The sequence below is a fragment of the Salminus brasiliensis genome, chromosome 7, assembly GCF_030463535.1.
Source record: "Salminus brasiliensis chromosome 7, fSalBra1.hap2, whole genome shotgun sequence".
Lineage (NCBI taxonomy): Eukaryota > Metazoa > Chordata > Actinopteri > Characiformes > Bryconidae > Salminus > Salminus brasiliensis.
This window is the reverse complement of record NC_132884.1, coordinates 3,746,869-3,764,589: the sequence shown is the minus strand read 5'-3', so window position 1 is coordinate 3,764,589 and position 17,721 is coordinate 3,746,869. Positions and strand designations below refer to the sequence as shown.

Below are 17,721 nucleotides of genomic sequence, written 5' to 3'. Positions count from 1 at the left end.
ATAAGCAACTGCACTGAGCTCCTCAGTTCCTCGGGTGATACACCCTCACTCTACTTCCTCGCTCACTTTCTCAGGCGATTATTTTCCTTCACTGTGTATCCATATATGGTTAAAACTACAGGCCTCTCGAACATGGCTGTGGTCTGGTCACTCCCTGGAGGTGGTGCACGTTACAGGTTGACCACATGACGTATTCGAGGCTACGTCATTGACCTTAACATGTAACTCCACCCTAACCCTAACAGTATTTGGAAGAATTTCCAGAAGAACACCTCTTCTGTCATCAAACCACAACCAAACATGCCTGAACTTCCTATAACATCACTGGAACTTTGATTGGAACCCGTTTCTGTGGTCACATGATCACATGGTCAAATGAGTTTTGTCAAGGCCAAGTAGAACCAATCCCATGGTGAAGAAAGGTGGTGGATCAGTGTTTTTCTAATGGTCTGATTACTCTGATATTTAGTCATATTTGATGCTGTGTCATTGGCCCTAATTATTAATTAATAATTAATATCACCCTAATTATTACATTACATTAATGAGTGCAGTTACTGTAGCATTCCATAAAACGGCACCTGCAGTGAGCCGTGGTTCTTTGTTCAATAGCATTTTTAATCATTACAGTTATAAGGCTCGGCAATATCCTCTGCTGCCATATTGAGTGCATACAGTATGTTGACAAAAGTATTGGGACACCGGCTCATTCATTGTTTCTTCTGAAATAAAGAGTATTTTAAAAGCTGTTTTTTTATCCTGCTTTTGTTGGAGTAACTCTCTACAGTTTTCGGAGATTTTGAAACAGCATTGCTGTGAGGATTTGATAGCATTCAGCGATAAGAACGTTAGTGAGGTCAGGATAATAAGGCTGGTGGATGATCTCCCCCCAACTCCCCCCCGCTCATCCCAAAAGTATCGGATGGAGCACTGTACCATCAAGAGCATATATATGTATGCTCATATCTGCTCCAGAGAGTCCTATTCTATTGGTGGTGGGTGTCCACACACATTTGGCCAGTAGTGCATCATGAATAGCGAGGCCAGCAGAATGCAGCCAGCAGAGGGCATGAGTCTGCCGTTTTCCACCCCATTTCCACTACAATATAATCTAGGGCCATGAATGCATGTCGGATCTAATGGAGCACACTGCACACAGATTCTACAGTCCGATCTCTAAGCTGCATACCTCCCACACACTGAAAACTGTGACCGACCACAGAATCAAGCTTGCCGTGGCCATCCCAGACCCCAAACTGCTAAATGCAGGGGTGACAATGGCTGAGATAACATCTCTGCAACTTCTGCAAAAGCCAAAAAAACACCAATGGTTATTAATCCTCCACTAAAAAAGATGCCTCCAATTCTAACATAACCTAAAATGGCCAGGATGATTCAGTCTTACTCTTCAGACGGATTCTGAGAAAACCGTTTGACAAAACCTCTTCTGACGAGTTCTGAGAATCGAAGGCCCCAGAATTAACATGCATCCTAGGAGATCTGATCAGAGGTGGCCACCACAGAGTACAGGTGCAAGGACACGTAAGAAGTCTGATTACTTCAACCACTTCAAGGACACCTCAAGAGCAAAGCCTTTTCCAGTGATCTCAGCTGGTTGGTTGCAGGACAGGTCTCTATGCTACAAAGAATTCCCAGAAGAAAACTCTCTCTGCTGTCATAAAACCACCAACATCTGTGCCTGAACTTCCTGAATCATCACTGGAAAGTTGATTGGAACCTGTTCCTGTTGTCAGAAACAGCTTCCTTACATCATGGAACAAAGATGTGACTGACAGAAAGGGACATGTTGAAGGACGGTGGTGGGTTTTTATGGGGGTACTTTTTTTTTAAGTCCCCGGTTCCCCTGATAACAGATGCATGTGCTGGCCAGCATCACTTAACAGTGATGAGGGGAGCGAGGGCCATCCACCCACCCAATTGTGCTCTCCTAGGCTCCGGCTGCTGATGGCAAAGCAGCATGGCTTGGGATTAAACTCGCATTAGACCACTTGTGGCCCCATGATGGATCCATGGCGTTGAGGGTCTGTTTCCTTTCATAGGGCCTGGTCATCTTGTGAGCACATGACCACACTAGCATTTACTGAGGAACAATGACAAGCAGCCAAAGTGTGAAGATGGTTCTTATAACCTGTGTTCATAACTCGTGACCACATGTTCACAATCCTGATGCAACAATTGGAGGGAAATTGTCCTGTAAACTTATCGAACCCTTCCCAGGAGCATGATTCCACTGCAGTCCTGCTGACTGTTGGTGCTGTTACCTCTGCTTGGCGAAAGGATCAAATCCTCAGTGTGAACCAAAGTTTCAGGGGAACATGAGGATCTGCTTTCTGGTACTCATTTGCATAATGTCGAGCAGTGCTTAGCATGATCGCGAAGCCCCATTGGCGTCGCTCGCGGTCACATAACTGAACGCTGCTGAGTGTTGCTGATTTTCATTGAAAATGAATGCCTTCCGGTCGCTGTGTCGCCTTCGCCACTTGCGGTGTGCACACATGCTACGAGTGTGGTGATAACGGTGCACAGTCATTTCAACCTGATGATTCATAGACATTGACCCTGTTGTGTCCCTGCTCTTATCAGCTTCTGGCAAATCTCCGTCTTTATTAGGTTCTCTCACTTTTCATCTGTTTTTCTCTCTCTCTTTTAAGCTGGCAATAAGTTTGGTCTCAAATGAGCAAAGACTGACAAACATGCTCTGTAAAGTACAGTCAAAAAGAACTCACAGATCATAGTCTGCTATTATAATCAGCCTGTGGGACATTGAGGCAGCCAGCCCCAAGTACACTGTACCAACTGTTAAGCATGGTGTTGGTAGTATCATGCTCTAGAGCTGTTTTGCTGCCAGTGGAATTGGTACACTGCACAAAGTGGACGGAATAGTGAGGAAGGGGGACTCCACTGTTAAAATGATAAGATCCTTGAGGAACCTTTGGAGGTTTTCTTCTAAAAACCTCTTCATGAAGGTTCCTCAAAGCACCTTAAGAGGTTCCTCCACAGTTTCAGACTAAAGAACCTCCTGAAGTTCCTCAGAAGTGTAACTCAGCATTCTTTAGCATGACCTCAAACCATCAGCTAGAGGTTTGAGACCTGGACACAACTGGGTCACAGCAGGCCAAGACTAAGCTAAGGAATGGCCATGTATGTGGTGTGTGGGTCAGGTCCCCCTTGGACAGCGGATCTCGGATCTTGCTCAGACTCTAAAAGCCATGTTAGCCTTGGGATCGGTCAGCAAGCAAGGTAAACCTGACCCACTTTTAGGACCGCCCATCCCACATGGAGAGGAGAGCAATACTGGTGAAATCCAGCAGACGTGGGGTCTGAGGAGCCAGATGAGCGTCATTAGGAAGACAGATCAGGTTTAGGTTCCCAGGGCCTTAAAAACAATAAGAAAAGATAAACCCAGTTAAAGACTGACGACAACTGGATACACAGCGAGTAGCAGTGGTCCGAACATGGGTTACCTGGCAAAGTCTGTTGAAAGTTTGCTTAGGGAACCAACAGAAACGGCTCTTGCTCCATGGCAAACCATTTGTAATAGTCTGTTGGAGCGAGAAACAGGAGTCTGGACTGGAGAAGGTTACGGAGGCAAAGATAATTAAGATAAAATCCAAAATAAAAATGATAAATAAAAAAATTACCAAAATGCTTCACGCTCTGTTTTGGTGCATGAAAAAAAACAAGCTTCTGACGGGTGGAAAAATCTGTTGACATCGTTTAAAAATTGTCAGACTTTAGGCATAAATATTTGCTCAAAAACCACACTAATACCTTCCTGCTGCTGCTGCTCAGGTTTTGTTTTTGTAAAGAGAGCAGAGCTTCTCCACCGCACCTGAAACCTACAGCGGTCGGTTTCTCCCCTGCGGCTGTCTGACCTTTTACGAGTAGGCAAACAGGTGGGACTGCTGTGAGAAACAATGGCCGACAAACCGAGCTCCGTTCACGCACCAGTCAGGTGCTCGGACTGGGTTTATCTACAGCCAATCTTCATCTCACAGCTCACGGCAAGCTGTCCACACGCTCTCTGAGCGACTTAAGAAATCAGAATCCGTGCAGTTGGTAACGCCACATGTGTTTTTACGTCAAATGTGCGGAAACGGCACTTCCATGTAGATGCTTCACTTCCAAAATCCACTTCTCCTATCAGGTGTGAGCCACACTGGTGCAGGACGTGACTGTTCTGCTGCCAGTGGAATTGGTACACTTTCACAAAGTGGATGGAATAGTGAGGAGGGGGGACTCCGCTGTTACAATGATAAGATCTTTGAGGAACTTTTGGAGGTTTTCTTCTAAAAACCTCTTCTTGAAGGTTCCTCAAAGCACCTTAAGAGGTTCCTCCAAAGTTTCAGACTGAAGAACCTCCTGAAGTTTCTCAAGGATCTTATTATTTCAACAGCGTAACTCAACATTCAGGAACCTCTCTTAGGTTTTATCAGGAGCATCTCTCGCGTTCTATCAGGAGCTTCTCACAGGTTCTATCAGAAGCTTCTCTCAGGTTCTTTCAGAAACCTCTCTTAGGTTCTATCAGGAGCTTCTCTCAGGGTCTTTCAGGAGCTTCTCACAGGTTCTATCAGGAGCTTCTCACAGGTTCTTTCAGGAGTTTCTCTCAGGTTCTATCAGGAGCTTCTCACAGGTTCTTTCAGGAGTTTCTCTCAGGTTCCATCAGGAACCTCTTTCAGGTTGCATCAGGGTTTTTATAATTGTATAAAGAGTTTTCTAAAGTTGGACATGGAGAGGGCATATCTGAAGGGTTTCTGAGGTTAAATAAGGAAATTTTAGCTAATATCAGAAGGCAGGAGCTTTATCAGAAGCTTCTCTTAGGTTATATCAGGAGCTTCTCACAGGTTCTGTCAGAAGCTTCTCTTAGGTTATATCAGGAGCCTCTCTCGGGTTCTATCAGGAGCTTCTCGCAGGTTCTATCAGGAACTTCTCTTAGGTTCTATCAGGAGCCTCTCTTAGGTTCTATCAGGAGCTTCTCACAGGTTCTATCAGGAGCTTCTCACAGGTTCTATCAGGAGCCCCCTCCTGATAGAACCTGTATCAGGTTGCATCAGGGTTTTTATGGTTGTATAAAGAGTTTTCTAAAATTGGACATGGAGAGGGCATATCTGAAGGGTTTCTGAGGTTAAATAAGGAAATTCTAGCTAATATCAGAAGGCAGGAGCCTTTTCTTCAGGTTTTATCAGAAGTGGTTCTGGGTTGTAGGAGAATGTCTTTTGTTTCTTCACTAGATGTTAGTCTATGTTCTTCTCGTGATTCAGATTCTTTTTCTGAGATTATCTGAAGAACTGCTTCTCAGGTTCTAGCAGGAGCTTCTTCCTTTAGTCTATAACAGGACCGTCTCTCTCATTTCTTGTGTTTTATCGCTGGCTATTCTCAGGTTGTATCAGCAGCTATTCTCTGGTTGAATCAGCAGCTTTTCTCAGGTTTTCTCTGGAGGGTTTTTGCTTCTCATGGGTTCTTCTCAGTGCTTTTCGTGGGTTTTCTTTACGGTGTGTCTGGGGTTTCTTTGGTTGTGTCGGGAGCTGTTTGCATTCATAGCAGGGATCTCACTGTGTACCAGGAGCTTTTCTCTGGAGTGTTTTTGGGTTGAATCTGGAGCTTTTCCTGGATTTTCTCAGTAGAGTGTTTGTGATAGTATCTGGGGTGTTCCAGGCTGAATCTGGAGACGTTCTGGAGTTTTATCACTAGCTTTTCTTAGTTTTTGGGGGTTTTTTGTTCCAGGATCATGGATAGAAAGCAGAAACACAGGCTACACTCCAGCCTTTTCACAGCACTGAAATATTCTGAGTAGAGCGCTGCTTAGAATACGTTCTTGTGGTTCGCTGTGTGTTTGAGTGTCAGTGTCAAAAACTGTTGATGTTAGTGCTCGGAAATATGGCTTAACAGCACCTCACCCACTCACTGAGCGAGCGAGAGAGAGAGAGATAAGGAGAGGAAGAGGAACAAGGAGAAACAGAGGATGAAGAAAGTGCGAGAGAGAGTGCGCGCGCGAGAGAGAGAGAGAATCTACTGACATTTATTCAAACGTATGAGGTAAGGAAAGGGAGGGAAGAGCGGCAGAGAGACAGACTAAGCGAGAAGAGAGGGATAGAGAGAGAGAGGGGTGGAAAGAGGCAGCAAAAAAGGCTAAGAAAGAACAGAAAAGAGAGAGAGAGAGAGAGAGAGAGAGAGAGAGAGAGAGAACCTTGGCATTTATTCAAACATGAGGTAAGGAAAGGGGATAAGAGAGGGTCAGAGAGACAGACTGGGACAGAGGTGGAAAGAGGCAGAAAAAGGGACTAAGAAAGAACAGAAATAAGAGAGAGAGAGAGAGAGAGAGAGAGAGAGAGAGAGAGAGGTGTATGAGGTAAGGAAAGAGAGACGGAGAGAGGCAGAGCGATGGAAAGAGGCAGCAGAAGGGACTAAGAAGAATGAAAGACAGAAAAGAGAAGAGAGAGAGAGAGAGACTACTGGTATTTATTTAAACATATGAGGTAAGGAAAGGGGTGACAGAGAGAGGCAGAGAGAGACAGACTGAGAGAAAAGAGAGCGGGGGTGAGGATGGAAAGAGACAGCGAAAGAGACTAAGAAAGAACAAAAGACTGAAAAGAGAGAGAGCACACGAGAGAGAGAGAGAGAGAGAGAGAGAGAGAGAGAGAACCTACTGACTACATTTGTTTTGTAGTGTGAGGAGATTAAGAAAGAGAGAGAGAGCGAGAGAGGGATAAGAGAGAGAGGCAGAGAGAGACAGACTAAAAGTGAGAGAGAGAGAGAGAGAGAGAGAGAGAGAGAGAGAGAGAGAGATGATCATTCAGAGAGTAGGTGACAGAGCCCCCCCTCCTCCCAAACCCACGATTTCCTCTAAAGGTAGAGTATGTTAAATTTACAGAAAATGAGTTTCAGGGAAATTACCGTTCGCGTGTGTGTGTGTGAGTGAGTGAAAAAGACAGAGAGAGAGAGAGAGAGAGAGGGAGAGAGAGAGAGAGAGAGAGAGAGAGAGAGAGTGGTAGTCTTACATCACGCCGCTGGTTTAGGAGCGTGTGGTCCAGCTCAGCAGCATGTCTCTGAAGGTCCATTAACACAGGCTGGGGGTTTCTTGTGTGTCCACAGAGGATCTGACCTTCTATGGGACGTTCTTCTGATGATGGAAGGTAGGTTCTTTCTAGGTTTAATTCTGTAATTCTACCAGATTTGCTGTGTATGTCCAGTCTCTGTCACATGGTCCACCTGTCCAGCGCTTCTTCTGATTATTAGGGGTCCAAGCACCTAGCGCTTTATTTGTTAGGGCTTTTATTAGTCCATATGTGAATAATAAGCTCAGGTCTGCTTATTATTCACATATGGACAAGCCTTCCATCATTTACTAGCACAGTAACCATATAGTCTCCCATACTGATACACACACACTGGGTAATGTCACTCAAGTGGCTGTAGAGAGAGAGAGAGAGAGAGAGAGAGATGTAAAATGTGACCTTAGCCTGGTGAAACTGTGTTGGTGGGTGAATTTTTTGGTGGTTTAAATGTTTTTTCCATGACCTCTCACTGACACTGATAAAGGTTACCGTTACTCTGTGTGTGTGTGTGTGTGTGTGTGTGTGTGTTTATAGATCGCTGTTGCCCATTAAAAAACGTGTACCTCTATTTTTCTCAGTTTTTAGTTTCCTCTATGGTTTGAACCCTGTAGCTGCTTCTGTACACTATGTAAATCATTCTGGATGAATGGACCAATAGAAACGCTCGAAATGACCTGGAATAAGCTCTTATTTTACACTGACCTCCGTTCAGAGTTAAGAGCATCTCTGCCTTCTCATGTAAAGTCAGCATTTTGGATTTTGGTGGTTTTCAACAGCCAGCGAAGATGTTTGTGTGTGCATTAGGGGGTAAAAAAAAAATTATTAGCTTTCAATGGAAGTCAATGTAAAGAGTTTTAGTCCATGTCCTTTTACAGCATTTCTATTGGTCCATGTCGTGTCACTGGGACACAATGATGGGACATATGAGAGAGACACACTCTTTGTTTTTTGTGGCAGTGGATATTTAAATATATCGTTTTTCACTTCTTCTTTTTTTTACATAATATGAATCTGACAAATGCACACACACACAGCTTGTCTAGTCCCTGTAGAGAAGCACAGCTAGTAGAATAGATAGAACAGAACTGTGTGCTCTGGAATGATGGATGAGGCTCCATCCAATATTTAGTTGGGGATGATGAGGTGGGATGGTGACAACGCCATCCCAATCAGCTAATCCTCACAGCAATATTCCTCAAAAAAACATCAGAAAGCCTTCTTCCCTGGACAATAGAGACAGTTACTCCAAGAAAAGTAGGATAAGCTCTTTTTGGGAAAATAAACCCCCAAAAAACTAGATTTAGGAAGAAACTATGGATAAACGGGTGTCCCAATACTTTTGTCCATATAGTATATAGCCTTATGCAAATGCAGAATGCCTCCCTGGTGTGTGTATATGTGTGTGTGTGTGCAGACATTAAAAAGCTCATTACCGTTCATTTTCCATCCCTCGCTGCCTAGGCAACCTGCTCCCATTCTGTAAAATGAAGAGGAAGATGCTGATTGGTCAGGCTCTGCTGCTCGTGATGATGTCACACTTAGCATCAAGCATGAATGGTCAAAGTAAGTGGAGCCGGGTCACTCTAAACTAAACACTAATTCTGCTACTGTCTTTAGAAATGTGTATTTAATGATTTCTTTCTTCCTCATTTTAGCTAATAATGTTATTTTGGACCTTTGTTATACTAGTTTTAGCATTAGCATTAGCATTAGCATTATTGATGTTGATGAGCCATCTGCAGGCCTAATCTCAATGTGTCTGTGTGTAGATCAGACTTTTTAAACAGAAGCAGCAGCAGTAGCGGCGCGTCTAATACTAGCATTAGCATTACTATTAGCATTAGCATTAGAAGTGTTGATGTTGACGAGCCTTCTGCAGGTCTAATCTATATGTGTCTGTGTGTAGATCAGACTTTTTAATGGGCAGCAACAATAGTGGTAAGCCTAATACTAGTGTTAGCATTAGCATTAGAAGTGTTGACGTTGACGAGTCTTCTGCAGGTCTAATCTCAATGTGTCTGTCTGTAGATCAGACTTTTTAAACAGAAGCAGCAGCAGTAGCGGTAGGCATAATACTAGCATTAGCATTACTATTAGCATTAGCATTAGAAGTGTTGATGTCGACAAGCCGTCTGCAGGTCTAATCTCAATGTGTCTGTGTGTAGATCAGACAAACGGCAGCAGCAATAGTGGTAGGCCTAATACTAGTATTAGCATTACTATTAGCATTAGCAGTATTGATGTTGATGAGCAGTCTGCAGGTCTAATCTCAATGTGTCTGTGTGTAGATCAGACTTTTTAATGGGCAGCAGCAATAGTGGTAGGCCTAATACTAGTATTAGCAATAGCATTAGCAGTGTTGATGTTGACGAGTTGTCTGCAGGTCTAATCTGTATGTGTCTGTGTGTAGGTCTGACATGCTACAACGACTGCATAGACATCCTCACATGTGAATGGAACAGTTCGGTGCTGGAGAGCAGACTGCAGATAACTCCAGACAACTGCTCCCTCAAGGCCATCTGTGATGAGTAATGTATCCCTTTCAGCCTAATCGTAAACTGCACACTGCGTTCTCTCCTAGCCCTGGTGCACTGAGGTTACTCTGGCCTATGCCCTGGCGAACCACAGCTATTAACAAACCCTGTGCAGAGTTTGCGTCCACTCCTAAACTTGCTGATCTGAGTCAAGGGTTCAGATGCTTTAAAAAAAACCCTGCACAGCATAATTGCCAGTGTTAAATATACACAGTGAGTGTTCAGCTTAACGCTGTAGGTGCCGACATTCGCGCTGAACAGCCCGATGACAAATTGCTTGAGTGATATACCAGACAGCCATAACATTAGCACCACTGGCAGGTCAGGACAGCCAGTTCTTGAAGCTGTTGTGTTAAGAAAAACGGTCAAGTATAAGAAACTGTGATGTCTAGACGACTGGAGGGTCAGAACATCTCCAAAACATCAGGCAGGTCTTGTGGGGTGTGGGGTGGTCAGTACCTACCAAAAGTGCTTAAAGAAAGGACAACAAGTGAATGTCCCGGGCACCTAAGGGTCCTTACTGACCCTTGATACGCTCCATGGAGGCCCTGCCTCACATCTTACAGGACTCCTCATAGTTGGACCTATTCAATATTGGGCGGGTGGTACTAATGTTATGGCAGATGCTCTGTATATAGAGCAGGGGGCTAACTTCAGCAGGCCTTTCCACAGACAGCTGGAGGTAACGTGTCTGTGGTCACGGTTTCGATTCTTTTGACTCGCTCTGCTCAGTTCCACCTTTTGATAAGTTCGCCCAGCTGGTTTCTGGCCACAGAGCTGCACTGGATGGTGGTCCACCCCCCAACCTAGCAGTGACACTGACGTGTGAAAACCAACCACAGCGCCGTGCCCAATACACTCATACCAGCACCACACACACTCTCTGATTGTCAGGCTGCTGCCGAGAATGATCTACCACCCAAATATTATGTGGTCAGCAGTGGCTCAGTGGTCAGAAACTGGTACACTGTTCGTATGACACAGTGGACACTATGGTGGACGGTGTGTTTACATGCTTGACGCTTAGGGCAGTTGTACAGAAAAATGAACCGAAGACTGACTTGAATTTCCTGCTGTTTTCAGCCTTATTCAAAAGCAAACTGTCCAAAGTGACCTCCGGCCCCTCCACTCGTGGCCTGAACTGCGTACAGCGACCCTCAAGTTTGCAGAAGAGGTGAGGAAGTGTGGGTATGTGTGTAGATACAGACATTATATCTATTCGACGTGTATTTTTGTTACTGTTTTCTCACTTTTTGACATAATGTGAAGCTGGCAGTTGTTCTTCACACTGGGGTCAAACGTTTTATGATGAACGGACCAATAGAAATGCTCCACAATGACATGGAACCTCCACTTTCTCTTTGTAGAAGCTCCAGATCTCATTAGAACAGATGCAGGTAAAAATAAATACATCAATCCAGTAAAAAGGAGCAAGAGCTTCTCATTCAGAAAGTAGCTAGTCTGAAGAACAGAGCTCGGTTCCTCCAGGTTTCTCCTGGACGCCCCCCAGTGCAGCCAGCACAGCGTGGAGGATGTGTTCAACTCCATCAGCAGCAGCAGCAGCAGCTCACCTGATTTACCATCATTAAGCCCTGATTTACCACCAAACCAGGTGTTGATCTGAGGAGACCTCTAAATAATACTAGACTCCATGAGAGAGGAGAACTTTGGAGATGTTCTAATGATGAACACAGTGATGGAGAACCCACACAAAGTTTTGACCAAAATATTAATCCATGGTCCAATAATCATCACGTTTGAAAACAATATAAAGAACATAAACAATATATATATAAATATATACATTAAAGTAGTAAATACACCAATCCGCCATAACATTAGTACCACTGAAATGTAGATTAAATGAGCGGAGAACAACCTAAAGTGGACCAAAAAATGCAATACATACACCAACCAGTCAAAATATTGATTATCATCAGTCATCTACAGTGGCCCCTGTTAAGGGGTGGGATCTACAGATTAGTTGATAGGTAAACAGTCAGTTCTTAAAGGTGATGAAGGTGTTGAAGCAGGAAAAATGGACAAGAAAAGAATCTGAGCCACTTGGTTGACAAGAACCATAGTGTGTTGACTAGTCGACTGGGTCAGAACATCTCCAGAAGATCAGGCAGGTCTTGTAGAGTGTTTTCCCAGTAGGTAGTGGTCAGCAAGAAAGGACAATAGGACAATAGGTCTTTCGACAGGTTCATTGGCACCCAGGGCTCACTGATGCTCATGAAGATCCCACCTCACAACTTACAGGACACACTTACAGTATCTGCTGCTAACATCTTGGTGCTAGCCAACCATAGAACCATTCAAGGGGTCAATGCCACAAAAGGTCAGATTTGTTGTGACGGCACAAGAAGGGGGCTACTCAATATTAGGCAGGTGGTATTAATGTTATGGCTGATTGTGGGTGTGTGTTTGTATGTATGTATTTATTAGTGACTGTAGACTAACTGTGATGTCTTCCAAAATCTTCCAGTGTCTTCTTGACGGTGGTGAAACCCTCCCTGTGTTTGTGGAGTGTGGAGGCACAACTGTGGACAAAATTGATAAATTTAGCCCATCACGCAACGGTAGGTGTCCACTGTGATTCCTCAGACGGTCTAAGTCCAGCATTTGTTAGCAATGTTAGCCTAGCATACTTTCGTCCATTTGTCCTTTTGTTTATAGGCCTTTTTGCTTAGTTGGAAAGATGGCAAAGTGACTTCCAATAGGGTGTGAAGCTCAGTGGTGTGTTCGCCTCTCTCTTTTGACAGTTAAGCTGTATCCTCCTGAGAATCTGTGGGTCAATGGTTCGACAGTGTTATGGATGCGTGGGACTCCTCATTCAAGAAACGTCTATGATTTGAAATTTCAGCTGCAGTACAAAACACTGGAGCAGAGCTGGGAGGTGAGACTGACCCTATAGGCCCTATACATCCAGCAACACCATAGCAACCACCTTACTACATCTACTGCAGATGCCTGAAATACCACAACAACTGCTGTATAGCAACACCATAGCAACTGCTTCAAACAGTACAGCAGCAGCGTGGCAGTATGGCAACCACCTAACAACACCCACTGCGACTGCCTACGATATCATAGCTACTGGAGTACCATGGTTAATGCTTAGCAACACCATAGCAACCACTTGGAACAGCAAAGCAAAGCCCACTGCAGCCGCCTGGAATACCATAGCTACTGCTTAGCAACAGCTATGAGCTGTTTTGTCTCTGTCTACATTCAGCAGTTGCATCATTGATATCGTCGAATCAAGGCCTCTATAATGCAATATCTCTCTCTCACCCTCTCACTCTCTCTCTCTCGCGCTCTCTCTCTCTCTCGCTCTCTATAGGAGGTGAAGCTGACTGATTTACTAGGTACACAGTGCTTGTTACCAAACCATGAGCTGGTCCTAGGTAAGAAGTATGAGGTCAGAGTGAGGTCCATGCCAGTATACTCTGGAAGGTTCTGGAGTGACTGGAGTCCAGCCACTCAGTGGACGTCCACCGATGGACAACCTCCTCATCCAGGTAAGATCTAACCCCTCCACCCCCACCCCCCAACCCCCTGATTCCACCAGAAGTAGCAATTTGTCTTTTAACACAAACACTGAACCTGAATTGAGATGTTTAACAGTCTCCTCTCCTCATCCCCTCTCCTCTATGGTCTCCTCCTCTCCCTGCTCCTCTTCTCCTTCACCCAAGATCCCAATCCCAATGAAATGATGCTGTGGTTGACCCCCGGTCTGACCGGCACTGTTGTGCTCATCATAATTGTGCTCATCTTCCTCGCCGTTTGCCGCTTCCACCCCATCAAATGGTTAGTGATGCCCCCCCACACACACACACACACACTTTCAGAGTCATACCATAATCAGCACCATGACACGACACTTCCTCAGAACTACATCTACATGACGTAACTTCTGCTGCGTGTCGAGCTGAAGCCCACAACCCGCTGACAGTGTTCATGATTTCGAAAGCATTTCTGCAGGTTTTCTATGAAAGGATGTGACATCATAAAACGTTTTACGGTCATTTTTCAGGTCTCTGAAGCCTCAAGACATGCGCAATCCTTTTGACGACCTGTACCACCAGCATGGGGGAGATTTTAAGGTAGGTTTCAGTTGGATTGAGGAACTTGATGGAAGCTCACACTCCAAACACGACATGGTGCTAAAAGCATGCCTAAATCTTTATGTTTAGTACGGTGTTTAGTCTGTGGCTCCGCCCCCTCTGTCTGTTTACTGTTTATTTCGTTTATTCCCGTCTGCAGGTTAGAACTCATCCCATTAAATGGCTTCACCAGACTAGGAGGCTTTTGACAATGGAGCAGTGAAGTCTTGCTGGGATTTGAACTGATGATCTCCTCACAGTTGATGATGAGCAGCAGTTAGACCGTAGTGCCGGTCTAGAGCTGTGGAATTACACTACATAAAAACACAGTTCTGAGTAAATGACCTGTGCCTTCTTTCTTGGGCACAGAAATGTAGATGCTTTCACAGATCTAGAGTGGGGCGACTGTCTAACTGCCTGCTTGTCAAGAGACAGGAGGTCATAAGTTCAAATCTCATTAACACCAGAGCCCTTAATGGTCAGGAGTCTGAGAATAGGAAGCCCCCTACATGAAGGATTTATGAAACTTGACATTGTTTGCAGTGTGTGATGATTCATGATATGATGCTAACTGTTAGCGTTGTCAGTAAATGTGTGCTAGGGTAAAGCTGCGTGAATGTCATTTAGGACACATTTGATGCTTTAAGCTGTGTAAGGTTAATGTAGTTTCCCCTTCCTCCTCTTTCTCCTCTTCCTCAGTCATGGGTCGGTGCTTTTGTGGGTCCCGAGTCGTTATTCAAGGCCGAAATTGAGCGCATTTCCGCCGTGGAGATCTGCAAGGTCCAGACTCTTGACAATCCTAACAAGATGGACGTGGGCAAGAGAAAAAGCTTCACCAACTCCACTTATTTCCTGTCGCAAAGCTCCAAATGCACGGTGGCGGACCAACTGGAGCCTTGCTCGGAACAGTGCCCCTACGGGCCAGCAGGAGGCGGCAGTGTAGAAGAAAAAACTCTGCTGACCGCTGAGGTCAGCCATAGCAGTGACACTGAGAACGAGGGCAGCGTTAGTGGCCCGCTGGAGACGTCCTCCTCGTACAAGCACCTGCAGAAGCTGCGGCTGGACGTCCAGAGCCCGGATTCCGGCTTCGCTGCCGGGAGCGACCAGGACAGCCAAGAGGAGTCCGGGAGCGAGGGCCTGCCCAGTCCACCGGTGGTGGACAACATTCTGCCCATCAGCAGCGTCCTGCCCTGCCCGATTCCAAAGATCCCACACGTGACCGGCTTCCCTAACCTGCAGTTTTTTCCCTCACCTGGGTTCGGGTGGAGCCCTCCGGACCCCAGTCTCCAACAAATATTTAGCATCATCGATTGCTCCGAAATGGTGCAACCTTCTGACGAGGACTATATGCCTATAAAGAAGGTCCAGGAATGATTGTTTTTGCATGGATTTACAGACAGAAAACAGGGCAAATTCAGTCGAATGCATAAGAATTGTCCACATTTGCAAGACATTTGACGGCATCTGTTACCGTTTAACCGTTTGGAATGACTTTAATATTTTTGTAATCTTTTTATATATAATAACGTATCCAAGGCAGAGCTATATACTTTCAACTAGAAAACAAGTACAGTATATTTTGTTAATAAAAATAAATGAGATCACTGTAATCTTATCAGTATTAATTATCAGTATTATTTGGCATTTTTGTCAAGTTGACCACCTCAAAATATGGTTTCTCCGAAAAGCATAATCAGTTATATATATATGTTGTTTTAAAATAATATTGATAATAACTTTGTGTGGTGATATTAGAATCATCTCCTTAGGTCTTAGTCTTTTTATGTGGGTTATTGTTGTCATTTTACAGCTTCTTTATATTATATTTAAATATAAAAATATTTACTGAAGTTGAACAGAACTAGGCCTCAACTTAAACTGAGGGATCCAAGATATCCCACCTTTACTTAAAACAAGGACACACAAGGCTCGAGGTGAAGCACCACCAAGCTATGTACTAATACTAGTACTAATAGCACCCTCTTGTGGAGACTCCTCAGCCTGCTAAATGCGAGTGAGTGAGTGAGTGAGCGCATTGAAGACCAGGGGCCGGATTTACCAAAGCTTTCCTAAGAAAGAACATCAGAAGGATGGTGAGGTAAACACTAACACTAAGAATCATAAAAATGTTCGTAAATGAATTTTTTTGTGTTAAAATGAAAGAATTTCTCAAATATTCTCTTAAGAAAGTCTTAATTATTTTCTTGAGAAAACATTCTTATGAAGACATTCGTCGTTGTTGTTTTCTTATTCAGGCAATGTGTAACATGGTTATTTATGCTGTATTTCACAGCTTTTTAGAAACGTTGTTTTTAATTTTCCCATATTCTGTTAAATCTGTTTGTTGGAGGCAAAATAGAGGAAATTCAGACACAAGCTAAGCGTTCAAACGTTTAGAGTAATTCTGTAATTCAACCACTTTAAATGATAATTTTAGAGGCTGACCTATTGACCTCTTACACTACTAAGACAAGTGTGAGGCTATGGTAAGGTTAAGAACCGTAATTTTTTGGAGAATACCCACTGTTCTCCACAACTTTCTTCAGTTTAAAATTTACGAAGAAAAATCTGAAAATTCTTAAGACAATTTTGGAAGAATATCAATTTATCTCAACCTTAGCAGAGCTAAGAGGAATTTCTTTCTTATGACACTTTTGTAAATCCAGCCCCAGGTCAACAAAGTGCTTCATACCTAAAAATGAGCCCATTCTTTTCTCCAGTCTTTTTATCCCCTGTGGGTTAACAATAATAACACCCAGTCTTCCATCAACTCCAATTAAATTCTAAACCCAAATAGCTTATAGGCATGTGCTCATTCTAATAAGAGACGTAAGGATAAGAATAAGAGATTCGAGGACCAGAAGTCAGAGGACAGGGACACACAGTGTCATTGATGTGAAGCACCACAAGCTGTAGAAGTGCTAACAGCGCCCCCTTGTGAAGAATCTTTAGCTTGCTATGTGTGAGAGCTTAAAAAAGACACAAAAAGAATGTAACCCACCATCCTCCTTTAATCTGCACTCATACATTAGGGCTGGTATGTTATATATATGGACGCTGTCCCGCAAAAACCTTAAATCTTCATTTTTGTCGTTTTCACTTTTTGACATAATTTGAATCCAGCTGTTGTTCTTTACGATGCGGCCAAATTTCATGATGAATGGACCAACACAAAAGCTCCAAAATGGCTTGAAATAAAGCCGGTTTGCATTGCCTTCTATTGAAAGTTAAGAAGTATTTTCCTTCTCCTGTGAAGTTGCCATTTGTGAGATACAAGGCTATTGCGTGACAGTATATGTATATGCTTTAAAAGTATCTGCATCATTTTTAATATATATATATTATTAAAAAAACGTTCCACGATCCAAACTTTTGAAGGGTAGTGTGTGTCTAAAAGAGATGGTGAGCCTCTCTGCAAGGCACCTGGATAATGGCTGCCATGCAAAGAGAAGGACCTCAAACCCTGCTCTGAGAACCTCGTTCTGAATGTTGAGGAACTTTGGATCGAGGCTTGATTGAACTGTTTTTAGGTTCTTCATTGATTGGATAAGTATAAGTGGGCTGTGTTCTCAATACACACATAGCTTTAGGAAGAAATACATAGCTTTACTTAGGGTGGATGAAAAAAGGCCCACGATTACAAAGTGTTTACAAAGTGAAGTACCTCCAGCAGTATTTTGGTAGTTCCCTGGGAATTTCTGTACTGCCCTGTTTTTTGCCTTTAAAATCTTTTTTAAAAAGCTTAAAAACATTAAATCCGTTTAAAGAATTAAGCTGATGTATGTTTGGAAAAGGTAAACACCGACAGCCTTAATGTTTAATGGACGGTCTGTAGCACTCTCCATTCTCTTTAACATTTCTGCAGCTAATGCTAATTGATGTAAATGAATGCTTGGACTACATATACAACAAACAGTGTGTGTGTGTGTGTGTGTGTGTGTGTGTTTGTGTGAGTGTGTGTGTGACGCATAATGTAAATATTAAAACATGAAATGAAATTAA

General features: G+C 43.7%; 1 protein-coding gene across 5 annotated transcripts in view; it reads left to right on the top strand.

Moving 5' to 3' along the window:
* Positions 1 to 17,721, top strand: part of LOC140559823 (uncharacterized) — a 23,775-nt gene extending 6,054 nt beyond the window's left edge. For 2 of the 5 annotated variants that reach the window (XM_072683490.1, XM_072683488.1), the window contains exons 2-11: positions 7,114 to 7,154; positions 8,538 to 8,639; positions 9,487 to 9,604; positions 10,694 to 10,784; positions 12,099 to 12,192; positions 12,376 to 12,509; positions 12,957 to 13,134; positions 13,309 to 13,423; positions 13,650 to 13,719; positions 14,419 to 17,721. In XM_072683490.1, coding sequence (XP_072539591.1) covers positions 7,145 to 7,154; positions 8,538 to 8,639; positions 9,487 to 9,604; positions 10,694 to 10,784; positions 12,099 to 12,192; positions 12,376 to 12,509; positions 12,957 to 13,134; positions 13,309 to 13,423; positions 13,650 to 13,719; positions 14,419 to 15,093 — 1,587 coding nt within the window. In that variant the 5' untranslated portion in view covers positions 7,114 to 7,144 and the 3' untranslated portion in view covers positions 15,094 to 17,721. Of the gene's footprint in view, positions 1 to 5,865; positions 7,155 to 8,537; positions 8,640 to 9,486; positions 9,605 to 10,693; positions 10,785 to 12,098; positions 12,193 to 12,375; positions 12,510 to 12,956; positions 13,135 to 13,308; positions 13,424 to 13,649; positions 13,720 to 14,418 lie in introns of those variants that run through there. The other 3 variants (XM_072683489.1, XM_072683487.1, XM_072683486.1) reach the window with 3 other exon arrangements.